The sequence below is a fragment of the Strix uralensis genome, chromosome 12 (genome assembly GCF_047716275.1).
Source record: "Strix uralensis isolate ZFMK-TIS-50842 chromosome 12, bStrUra1, whole genome shotgun sequence".
NCBI classification, from domain to species: domain Eukaryota; kingdom Metazoa; phylum Chordata; class Aves; order Strigiformes; family Strigidae; genus Strix; species Strix uralensis.
The window spans coordinates 13,497,307-13,510,649 of NC_133983.1; the positions used below are offsets into that span (position 1 = coordinate 13,497,307).

Below are 13,343 nucleotides of genomic sequence, written 5' to 3' on the forward strand. Positions count from 1 at the left end.
TACAGGAATGAGCAGGTCTGGAGAAAAGACACAGCTTGAACCGATTTGCTCAACTGTCAATAAGGCAAAACTTAATTCCCACTCTCATCCCTGGTTTTCTCTCAAATTATTGAGTTTTTACACCTCCTGCTCTGACCCACAAAGATGAGCCCTGCAAAAGTGTGCTCAAACTCAGGCCAATTGGTCAATTTTTTGGCTGTGCTTATGTAGCTTCTTCAAACCTGTGACAACATTGTAACCTTGGATCCATTAAGAAAAGCATCTCTAAACTAGACATCACTTGATCCTTAATCTCTGAATGGGTATCATGGGAATTTAAGCATGTTAAACTTTATGGTAAAGCTTAGTTTTCAATATTGTCCTGAACGGTAAAGGAGTTAAATGCTGACAGTGCCTTCCTGAATTGAAATTCCGGGCCATACTTATTTAAAACAAAGCAATATGAAACTATAAGTTCTACTGCCACTGACTGGGATCCTACACAAACCTTACTTTGGATGTAGACGTAAACAAGACATGAGCTCTTTAGCAAAGTTTGCTGCTCTTGCAGGTTTCACAGCTCCTTGATCGGAAATCATTCAGGCTCTCAAGTTTACATTCTGATTGTAAATCTGTGTGTTAGCAAATTCTGGTGTAGTTTGTTTTACCTGTATCAGCATGGTGTCATTACATCTCTACATGGCTCTGTCTCTTTTTTAGCAAGAATACAAAGATATGCTTATGGTTCGCTATGGTCAAAAAACTGAGGTGGAATTTAAAAGCAAAAAAGGATATTTATGCTTTCTGGGGTGTGCACAACTATTGCACAATGATATTTGATTTAAAGCTCACATCTGATTTTAAGTGCACTTTAATAACTATCTCAACCTGAGTTTAAATGAGATTTACAAATATTTACCAGCTTAGTATACACTTCTACAGGCATCACTTACAATGCTGTGTTGCTATTCTCATGGATTTAGAAATTGATGCTGACCTATATCTTGACTTTATTTATTTTAAAATACTTTATCTTTTTAAAGAATACATTTAGATAATTTTACCAACAAGAACTAGAAACGTCTTTATTTCCAAAAGAAATGGCAGCTTTTCTTGAAACTCTTAAATATCTATGATCTGGGAATTTAAGGCAAATGCCAGACATGTTGTAATACAATCTCAAGATTTAGCAATATTACTATATAATTTTCTTTTGTGTATATGAACCCTGTATTAGCAAATACCACAACTACTTCTTGAAATTAAGTATCTTTGGAATTAGCAGACTTCATGTTGTTCACTGATGTCTTGATATATCAGGTTTGTCTAAGCAGTTGACCAGTTGTATAAAAATTTAATCCAAAAAATGTCACTCCTTCCTCTCAGATGGAAAAACTTGTTTATGGAGTATCTTGAGTACACAGAAACATGGAGTTAAATTAGCTAATCCTGCAAAATACAGATTAACGCAGACCTGAACATCCCTGCCATCACAATGTATAGGGCTCTAATGATACACTCTCTATTCCACTCCTGCCACAGATTGGAGATGTTTGATTTGTCTTGGTTTTCTTCTTTCTCAGTTACCTGAAACAATAGACTTCTGCTTGAAGTAGGTTCTTTATAAATGTCACTTTACAGAAGTTTTGTCATTGGTTTGAGTGTTTTTCAGTTCTGGTGCTTTTGAGCAGCTAAATCTCAGCTGAGAAGTCCTCAGACTATCTCAGAAGGCCACAAAGGGAAAGGTAGATTTCAAATGGTGTTTTAAGAGACCTGTCTTCAGGGAGGTCTTGTGAGTTGCTGGCTGGAATTGAATTTACTCCTCTTGGCCTCTGTGTGCCATTTTTCCTGTCTCTGAAATTGAGAGGACAATCCCCACCCCTCTGCAAGGGGCAGCTGGTCTGCCCGAGAAGCTTCTGTGCCTTGACCACGTTTGGTCAATGACAAGTGTTTTTGTTATTAGATTTGTATTAAAAGGAGCATGTGAGACAGGTGCCTGTAACTTTAAATAATGAGAACAGATTACACTTGTCCCCATCACTCTCTACTGCGCTGTACAGCCTGAACACAGTACAGTCCACTCACACCCAACTTCCCTGTGGTACGACTGCCAGCCTCACTGTGTTATGTGGGTAATAACAGACTAATGTGCTTCATACCTAGCTGCTTTAATGTAATTTAGGGCCTGATCCTATGAGGCAGTGAAGTCCTCTGCTCCTGTTGACTTCAGTAGGAAGTGGGACCGGTTAAGAAAACGATCTTTAATGTTCTGTTGGGAGCCCAAGCGTGCGAAGGGGAGCTATTCCTTCTGTACGCACTTGTAATATGTACAGGATTTGGGTACCTTTTGTAATAGTCCGCTTAAATCTTAATGCGTTGCTAGGGAACTGACCGTGTCCACAACCAACAAACATGTAGACCTTGTGTCCTACTGGTCTCTGGCAGAGTTTACTGTAAGAAATGGCTTTATTGCAACAAGATCTACTAGCAGTAGTTTGTCAGCTTTTTTTAATTACAAATATTTTAATTCTATCATACAAATAGAAATCCCTTCCAAGCTGAAGGCTAGGCATGTGAGGATACCACCCAGAATCAAATACTTCTTTCCCTTATTCTTTAACATATTGATTCAGCTATTTTTTAATTTACTTGAGTCTAAGTACAGTGTTTGGAAGCTTAACAAGCTTGGAAACTTTCTGCTCTCTTGTACTAACTAATGCTATTACTATTTTCAAGACACTTATAAAAAGAGCCGATTATTTATGTTTCCAAAGTGTATGGCTTTTCAAGTTTTCAGACTGCATTTAAGAGTATCAGAAACAATGAAACTTTTGTCTTTATGGAGTCCTAGATGCTGTTTCTGAAATGGTTTCATCTCCTTTTCATGGACATCAAAATTGTTTGCATTGTTTTAAATTAGTGATAAAACAAGGCTTGAAACCCCAACTACCAAAGATGTAAGTCTGCCATCAAAACACAACAAAATCTGGGCAGAGAAAAAAAGTCACAGGGAAATGAAAATGAAATATAGTCTGAGATGACCTCCCTAAAAAGCAAACACTGTTCTATTAAGCTCTCAGGAGAGCTGCTAAAGAATTTTAAAATAATCCAGAGAAGGAACTCAACCCCTCATTTTCATTCTTCTCAGTCCATTCCTTGCAACTCCCTAAGAAAAACTGATCCCTTGGGTGTTTTGTACAAAAGTATGATTTTTTATGATATAAAAGCACACAGCTTAAAGCTGTAAGTTCTCAAATTCCTTGGCAGTCTTCATCTTCAGGTTTATGGAGAACCACACATTGATCCTTTCCAAGGCATGGGTTGGCAGGCAAGGAACACTCTTCTGGATTCATCAACTTTCCTCATGGGGCCTGAGCAGGAGCGACCTCACAGCACAATATGGGACCATTAAAAACCCATAATATATGACAACTGCTAATAGTTTTTTCTCCTTGCATCATTGTGGTTGCTCAATGTAACAGCAAAAAGATGGAAGACACTTAGGAACTACAAGAGACCAGCCAACTAATGATGCTTTTTCTTGTCAGACCTGTAGCTTATTATGTCATGCACATGTATTCAAGTGCACTGACCTTTTTGCAAAACTGATTAAGTTATAGAGAAAGTGTTTCAGCATTCAGAGCTCAACTTCTGTCCTCTCGTGTCTGAATACATCTCTATACTTAGCAACTTGTTCTAGCCTGACTGCTCATCCCTATGTGATTAGCTGACCCAGAGTTAATGTAGCACAATTAACTCATCTGTGAGTTGTCCAGTGCCACAGGTGAACTAGAGGGTTTATGATGGGCAGCCTTGTGACATTCACTGTCATAGATCATACAATATTGTGGATTTTAGTTCTCTGTGTATTCAATAGAATGAGATTTTTCCTTAACTCGATTTTTCCTGGCTTTTGTGACTCTAAATAAGGTCCTTATATTGTTCAAACATAATTTTCATGGTATATTATATTAAGATGTTTGGCCTGATCTAGATTATATGGCTTCATGTAACTGATGAAAGAGCTATTGTTTTTCACAGCAGAAAAACTGCCACCCATCCAGATCACTGACCTATTTTTTGGAGTCAAAAGTAACCTTTCTGAAATCTTACTAATTTTTAATGCTATGTTTTACGCTATTGATATTGATGTATTGCCCCGTGTTTGAAGTGTGATTACAACAGTATTTAAGGATCAGATAAAAATTTTCAACTTAATTTTCAGATGCAGAAAGATTTTATTTTTCCATAAGTTTTGGTACTATTCTAAAGAAAGCATTAAATGAATTGGATCAATTCAGCCATGGGGGTTATTCCATTACTCAATGATACAAAAATTCCTCAGGCTTAAATATCACCATATATTCCTCTCCCCCTTTCCTTCTCTGAGATCCAGTAGAATTTGTGTCTATTGTCTGAAAGAGATGATGAACCATATCCAGGATCAAGAATTTAACTGACTCACCCTAACAGTAGATTGGGCCGTTCATTACCCTGAAATCAGAAAAAACAGAATCTACAAGTTCCTGAAGATGGGAACAATTTGTAGACAGCGACTCCTCTAATCTTGCTTTTCAGTCCTGATTTGCAGAGGCCAGCGCCAGAACAACATATCAGGAGAATAAACTAATACTGCATAAAGAGATTTTGTGGAGGCTGGCATGTGAAGAAATGTATTTACCATTATATATGGCTTTCCCCTTCAGGAGAACAGGGCTTGCATATTGTCTATGCTTTCTCACTACACAGAGAGGGATACAGGCACATTTAAAAAGGAATTAGGATGCTGAGATGTTCAGTCCGTGCTGGATTGCTGGCTCCCTGCTCTTCGCCATGGAACATCTGCTAAAGAACTCTTTGGGAGACTTCTGGTTTTTTTCAGGACCAGGAGAAAAAACAACACTGTTAAGATGTTTTATATTTGGGGCACTTCGGTACTGACAAATGCCTTCTCATTTTATCATGCTGCAATCAAGATGACAAAAAAGTGTGGCAGCTAGTAGAAACTCCCCCCACAGCCCAACAAAAAAACGGGGTCTTGAAAGGAAAAGTTTGGCACACAAAAAGCTCCAAACACAAAAAAGCTAAACCTCTACCAAACCATTTCTGCTTGTTGTGAGCCTGCCAAAGCAGAACAGACTTTCTCAACAGAAAAGGCTACATTATGCTAGAAGGAAATGAGCTGCAAGGCACAGGAAAAGGGAACGCGAGTAGAGATTTATGGCACTACTAAAAGCAGACACTGTACTGCCAGATCAGGAGTAAGACACTACCAAAGGATGCTACCTTTGTTTTTTCATCTATCAAGGAAGGAGGAGAGTTTCTGCTGCACGCTACCTAAACTACTGATGCCCGCTGCAGAAAGCCCATTGCTTCAGCCTTCTGATCACAGACATTATGTCCCAATCAGAATTTTCTACTTTTTTAGAAGGTAAGAAGGAAAAAAAAAAACCAACTAGCAAAACCCACCCAAACTAAAACCACCCAAACCAAGACCAGGAGTCAATGAATACCTGAAAGTTAATAACCTGGAAACAGAATTGTGTTACAAATGTTGCAAGTTTTCCTCAAGTATCACTGACTTATAAACTACAAATTGAAGTTGTTTTGTAAAAGATCTTCATTATGCCCTACTGCTGTTCCTGAAGATCATATGGGAACGGTTTGTTCATGTTGACATTTTTTACTCTGGTGGTGGGGTTTTTTTGCTGCTGTTTTGGCTTTTGCTCTCTGTATTGTACATGAAGGACTTCACGTGCTGAATTCTCCTGGATACAGACTGCAGCAGAAAGGCATATCTGTGAACAAACAAAACCGTTTTCTATGTCCAGAAAGACTCAATTAAGAAAAATATAAAGTTAAGGCTTTTTTCTTTTTCTTTCTTTTTTTTTTTTTTTTTTTTCCTGCCAGGAATTTCTAATTAGAGCTCTTTTTTGCCTCCTTCTGTACATTCAGCCTCGGAGGTAAGCCGCTAGCCCAGAGAAGCTGCAGGATCTCCCTGGATTTTTACCAAGCTTAATTTGAACTTTGCCATGGTTTTTACTTGCAAGTGAAACTGCAGCTTGTTTTCAGCTCCCTAAACTCAGGTGAAAGGCTACCCCAAATAATTCTGATGGATAACTGTATGTTGGAGCAGCCTTGAAGAACATGAGAACACACTATCACCCCTAAAACATATCATGCCAGAAATGTAACTTGCATGATGCATTTCAGATGGGCATCCCTAGGTTTCTTTGTTTCAAAATTTAGGTCTGATCTTTCTCAGTAGTATGCACCTCTCTTTCATACTGGGTGTTATGGACACCTATCATCTTTAATGTACCTATGGAACCTGGATATGTAATTTTCAGTAGTTTTGAATCTGAGCCTAAGCCTCTGGACTGTATGGAAAAAACCCTTCACAAGTGACTCTAAAGTGTCTTTGTGGTTTCTCACTAGTAAGGAAGATGTGCCATTTATCTTGAAAAAAAACTGACCACTGCCTTTATTTAACCATAATTTGCATTTATAAGAGGACAAGATGTTGAATTACATTTCTTTACAGTCCAGAGCTAGATCCTGAACTATTGCCCTGAAATCAGTCATGTATGTGTAAATCCTCGTGTGTTATGTCAGCAAGTGCCATGTGGAACTGAATGCTCAAAATATTAGTTAGTAAGTGTGTAACAGAGATAAGGAAGGCTCTTTCTTTTTAGAAACACTTTTTTTTTTCAGAGAGAGAAAACCACTGAAGTAATCTGTATTACTCTCACAAGTCAGCGAACAAAAGTGTGTCCTGAAACTTAAGCTAGCTATAAAAGTGAAATGGTCTCACACAGATTCAGAAAGGGAGAAGATTCTTGCTGCAATACCACTGTTTTCTGTGATGCCACGTAGGATCACAGAAATCGGGAGAAATCACCTAGAGATGTGGGTGCTTTTCTTCTTTCTCATACATCTTTCTGCTGCAGTCCTGTAACTTGGGTGCTACGCCACTAAAGTCTGCTGGGCCTGACTAGGAATGATCTAATAATTTGATATGTTACTTGATAAAGAGATAGATCTGATGAGTGCCAGTTGATTCAATGACCAATAACCAGTCTCCTTAAGCAATGGTGGCATATGAAACATGATTGGAGAGGATTCATCAAGCACCTGGCATTTCCTATCCATTTCCACTTAAGTTCTTGTATGTTATGAAAAAGATGAGTATGAAGGTTATTCTCATTTCCATCTGTTCTCCTTCCCTGGTGTTAAGCTAGCAGCTTGATGAATCCTGTACTAGGTTTCTGCCTATAAAGACTGTCTGTGGGATTCAGGGCATGTTAGAACGGCAAGAGACATAGTGGCAAGGACAGAGCAAATTGACATGCAGGAAGCCTAGTAAATACTTTTCTGTTAATGGTAAGGAGGAAAAATCACATCCAGTGCAATTATACCTCTGAACTCGGTGTTATCTCAGAGCACTGCCCTTGGAAGTGATATTTATGCAAATGAAAACTTCCCTGTAGATGCAGTTGTTAGTAAATAAGTACAATTCCAGGCAGATATAATGACAACAAAAGAAACTTATTTGGTCATTCCCTTGGTGGATTATCATGATATGGACAGTAGTTTGCACTACATACCAGGACAACCCTTACATGAGGAAGCATCTCCAATGTAAGGGGGCTTTTCAGCTTGTATGCATTCTGCTAAGACCATCCATAAGGTACCTGACTGACATCAGCTATGGAAGGAAGCGAGTGTGTGCTGTTTTCTGGGTGATGTGGACAGATAAATTCCAGAAAGCTACATCCAGAAATAGCAACAACTGAACGTATTGCTCACTGGCCAGCTGAACAGTTTTGATAGTATCACTGGACTTGAGTTGGGAACCAGTTTATAAGTGATCTTATACCAAGCTTGTGTGTGAGTAGAATAAGCACTGCAAGCATTTTTTAAGCAACGCCAAGTCAGCTGATGCAGATAACTTGACCGCCTGTGCTCAGCAAAATAAGGAGATGTATTTAGTTTCAGCTGACATTTTATTATGGATCATTTGTAGGTCTTCTAATGGGTCTTATATAGCCTGACATAAAATCATTCATGTGTATAGAACAGACTTCACCATAATGTGAGTATGACCCTATGGCTACTTTCATGAAGTTTTACAAGCCACATAAACACATGTTTTAAGAGATGTTTATCTGTTTGTTTTATATAAAGCTACTCAACCTGTATTAAACAAACATCTCCTGTTAAATGTCTTATACATACAATTTGTGTATACAGTTAAATGTATATTTGTAATGTAAGAATTTGTTATTCAAATCAAAAGAACCAGGCTGGTATCAGACGTTAATCAGGCTGCTGTTTCTAAATCTTGTACTTTTTTAAAGAACAGTGGAATGTGGTAGAAACTACACAGGGCCAACTCATGGAGCTTCTGTCATTGAAGGCACTGAGTAAGTTTCTCTGTGCTCATAGAAAAGATACACATGCATTAATCTTAATTACACAGAGCTCTACAAATGAGATATAAAGCCAGCTATGTAGACAGTGCATAAAATAACTGTTGAATTAAACACAGCATAGATTTCTGTGTCTGCTAAATAAATACTAATTCAGGTTTCAAGCAATTATATAGAATCTGTAAATTATTATCTACTAGATAATAAAGGACATATGTTACTACCTTTTAAGCTGTATCACCTCATCTGAGTATTGGCAAGCTTAATTTGCAGTGTAATTGAGTACATTAGAAGATTATTAATAGCTGAAGCCCGTGAGAGATTTGTTTTCACTGTATGTAACCACATTTGAGAGAGTGTGGTTTGGGTACTCCTACAGCAAGTCTCAGGCACTTTCCAAAATTCTGTGGCAGAGATGAGTTGCCAGAAAGATTTGTTACAACTACTAAACTCTGTGTTCACTTTTACAGTCATTAAGTATCAGTCTCTTTTTAGTATTAAAACAAAAAGTTTTTGTATTTAGTACCTACATTTACATTAGGATACTCCAAAGAGGTGTCTTCTGCCTAAACATGAAACAACCTTTAGAAACAGCTTTCTTCTCTAATTAGGCTTGTTTGTATGCAAATTAAAATATAAATAATGCAGTAATGAAGGATAGTCTTACGTGTTGTGAGAAAGCTAGGCTCCTGGGAGAAATCAGGAGACCGTCCTATGGGGCAGATATAGGACAGACATATTATATTCCTAGTTTGATGTACTTTGTTCTGCTATTTTTCTGAATATTTTCTGTCAGATGAAGTGGTATGTCTTACAGCAAAGCCTTCCAAGCCTCCATAAAGAGAGGATGAAAATTTTGAAAGGATGAGTTTTGTGAGTGTATTAAGATAGCATAGTAATTTATTATGTTGACAAGTATCTCAGCTGTAAAAGTAGTACGAAAATTGTCCTATAATTTAAAACATGGAAAGAAGATTGAAAAGGAACACCTGTTTTGCAGGGAATCAGCACAGGCTACGGGAGCTGCAGGGCAGCTGGCAGATGAGGGCTGGCTCTGCCCTACTGTAACAGTCACTGCTCCCCACACCAGTACATGCCCGGTGTTCACTGGGCAGGCTGAGCTCTAACAGCCAGAAGCCTGTAATGTTTAAACTGAATGAAGTAATGTACTTGCATCTAGAGGTAGTTTTTATTTCCTCAGATGCAACTGTGAAATTTCATGGAGTCCTAAAGGACTACAAAATATTTGAGAATACTCTCAAATATACCAGATAATGGTGCTCCCACCTCCAAGCCTTCTCTTTCACCTCATTTCATTGTGCTAGGAAGCACTCAAAAAACAATCTCATTTTTTTCCCCCTCCAATTGCAAATCATATAACGCTTTATTTTAAACAAGCAGAATTAGTGTAGAAGGCAACCACAAGCTTATTAATCACATATTTATAGGCTCATATTTACAGTATTTTCCAAATACTCCCTGATGTTTCCTCTTCCTGTTACTAATTACTAGGAGATTATAATTCTCTATAACCACCCTGCAGCTGATTAGAATTGTAGAGCAGTCAGCTAAAACAGAACATTTGCTCTAATGCTGGCAGATCATAGCATCAAACTTCTATTTTATAATGCAAAAATATCCTCTTAAATTTTCTGTATCTACAGCACTTTTATACACTATTTGAATAATCTACAAGAACATTTAAAGAATAGTTGAGAGCATAATCTTCTTCTAGATCCATGCAGAGCAAGGAGCGGTCTTTTTCAAAGGTGATTTCTTTTTTCTTGGTGTTCTCAAGCAATATGACTTTGCCACGGGACACATCAGAGTTTGATGTCTAAATCCTTGAAGAGAAAAGGGTTTCCCTCCCCCGCTCAGAAATGGGAAATTCATTATGATGGCTGACATAAGAGTCCTGGTCTGCCATCAGTTCAAAAGGCTATGACACTGACTGCACCTCTTTTTTCCCCCCACATTCAATCATTGGAAAGAAGTCTTCTCCCTACGTTAAATTTTATCATACAGTAAATTTATGAGCTAACTGGTTGCCTAATACCAATTCAGATCAAGTAGTGTAGTTTTTTGCTGAAAGAGAACTCTTAAATAAGATTTCTCTTATTTAACTCCACTAATGGCTTGCAAGCTGATCCGGTGTAATTTACAGTGTCCTCTGATTAAGAGCTGTCATGTTTTCTATAGTGACATCTACAAAGCTATACTATACTCTTACTGTATATCACTTCGTTACTGATGACTTTGTGATGCATGATGTAATTTCACACACCTGCACACAAACAACTCAAACCCAAAACCAGGATCCTAGAGTTGCTTTTCAAACTTCTTTTATCAAAATATGGGGGAATTTGCAGCAGAATTTTTAGGCTTTATTTGGCAATGCAGATAACCTTCTCTAATACTTAAACCACTTGACAGTACTAGACTTTACCATAAATGTCAATATTTTTCCCTACTCAGATGTCTTTGATTAGATGAGAGGCTGTTTCACAAGATTTATTTTGTACAAGAGTTATATATATGTATTCTGCTTGCAATGTGTTGCAAATGAGTCAGGTTGATGAAAGGTTGACTGGGAAAGGATCTGGGAGAGCAGGGGAGCAGTCTTGAGATACAATTATCTAATACTAGGACTAACAAATGACACAGATGCCATAAATCTTCCCTGTGACCAGCAGCAACTCAGGTGATATCTAACCCTGGAAGTGCCTTACAGCACTGTGCCTCGTTGAATACTCACAAGTACCCCACTCTTACGCAAGGTCATTTGTGCTCCACTGAGATCCAGAAGCTAGTTTTTTCCCCTGAAATATGCCAAGGGATTCAATGTCAAGGTAGGTCTGTATACCTGGAACACATCCTCCCACAAACTGCAGTTATAGCTGCCCATTAGATTTTAGTATTTCACTATGGGAACGGAATGAAATATTTTCCTTTTATATAATAGCCTCACCTGCAATGCAAGAGATCTTGTTCAATGGCATTAAAATGTCTTTTTTTTTTTTTGCAAGACCCAATCCACCTAAACAGGGCATAAAGGGATACAGGGCTAACAGCACAAAATTGCAGTAGGATAGTATGACAACCTATAGGAAGTATGCAGTGAAGTCCTCTTCCTCAAGCTTGGGGACATCGTTCACGCGGACACAACGGGGTGTCCCGACCAATCCTGCTACCGCACAGCGTATTCCCGCGGCTGCGGCGGCTCCCGTGGTGCCCGCTGCCATCTCGCCGTGCTGCCATGGCCCTTGCCCCAACGGGCGCTGCGAGTCTTTCCAACAGCTCCCGGTGGAGAAGGTAGGGGCTGGGTCTTCCCCCGGGGTGTTGAGGCTCACTGGGTTTGCACGGGCTCCTGTATTCGACTGGGAAACTGCTCCTTCCCCAGGCCTGCCCCCACTTCTCCAGCCCAAACGCCGCAGGGACGGAGCAAGCTGAGGGATGGTGCTGAGCACAGCCTTGCCCCGATTTCTCAGTTTTGTCTCTGTTATGGGAGAAGCAGGCTCAGCCCCGCTGGCTGGCAGCTCTGACACACGAACCAGAACGTCTGTCGGGAAAGGCGCTGTCCGGCCGCGGCTCCGCCAGCCCGCAGCCGGCGCGGGAAGCGGGACTGAGCACCGCCCGGGCCGCCAGCCCCGCACACCCACCGCGGGGCCAGGGATAAGCTGGTGGCTTTCGGAAAGCCCAAGCTGCCACCTTCATCTCTGAAAAACCCCGAGCTCAAATAAAAGCAGCAACTTTTGGTTTAGCCTTAGAAATAAGAGCCGCAGAAGCCTTAACAACTCGAAAGGCCATTGGGAAAACACTTTAGAAAATCTCACGGGTTTGCGGTCCGCTGAGCGCCTGGGGTAGAGGGGGCTTTTGCTCCTACTTTGTGGGTACCTCGGAAGGACCGTGCCTTACAGGCGACAACGAAACGCCGTCCCGACCGCCGCTCTCTCCCTCCGCCCAGCTCACCGCTGGCCGAGACGCGCTGTCACATGCAACATCGCCCGGTAACCTTCCCGGTGCCGGCAGCGGGCGGGGAGCTGGCGCCGCGGTACACCTGCCCGCGGGTGCCGCGCCGGCCGGCCCCCAGCCCCCGCCCCGGCGCGGGGCTCAGCCGAGCGGGACGCGTTGCCGCCGCTGCCCCGCGGGGCGGGGGGGGGGGGGCACGGCACCGGGCGGCGGCGGTAGCGGCGCGGGCCCTTACCGATGATGATGGCACAGGCGCTGACCAGCCCGATCTCCTTCTTCAGCGCCACCCGCTCGGGGCCGCCGGGCGCGCCGCGCTGCTCCCCGCCGGCCATCGCTGCCCGCGCCGCTCTGCCCCGCTGCCGCCGCCGCGCGCATGCGCCGCCCCCGGCCGGGGGCGGGAGGGGGTGTCCGCGCGGGGGGCGCGCGGCGGTGGCAGGAAGGTGCGGGGGGCTGCGGCCGCCGCTCTGAGGCGAGGCAGCCGCGGGGAGTGGCGGCGGTGCCCCCGGGGCTGTGCGGGACGGGCGCCACAGCCACCCCGGAGCAACCTGCAAGCAGGTCCTCCGGAGGGTGGGGGGGAACAACCGCAGTAACGCCAAAGTCAGCACAGCTCGGTGAGCACCAGGCGTCGAGCGACTGGTTTGGCCAATTGGTCTGTCAGCGGCAGGGTCTGCCCCAGCGCCCGGGCAGCCTGCGTGCCCACAGCTCCTTCTGGATGGCTTTTATGACCAGCCAACCTAACTCCGTGTAGCGCTGTCTCCACATGAATCTTTTCAGTGGTGGTCCACCTACTCTTGGTACTTTGTTAGTTGTGGTAGTGTTATAATTTAAAGGAAAAACAATTTTACTGCTTGTAATCAGTACTGACAGCGTGTGGCTAAGTTAAAATCAAGGTAATGCCCAAACGCTGACTGCTTGGTTTCTGCTTTTACTTCTCTTGTGTCTTCTCTCCTCCTTCCCACTTTG

At 41.8% G+C, this 13,343-nt stretch overlaps 1 protein-coding gene across 1 annotated transcript in view; it reads right to left on the reverse strand.

The window, feature by feature from the left end:
* Window positions 1–12,755, reverse strand: part of SLC7A10 (solute carrier family 7 member 10) — a 44,823-nt gene extending 32,068 nt beyond the window's left edge. Inside the window, 2 exon segments of the mRNA XM_074881769.1 lie at window positions 12,616–12,712; window positions 12,714–12,755. Of these exon segments, the coding sequence (XP_074737870.1) occupies window positions 12,616–12,712; window positions 12,714–12,755 (139 nt within the window).
* Between the last annotated feature and the right edge of the window lie 588 nt (window positions 12,756–13,343).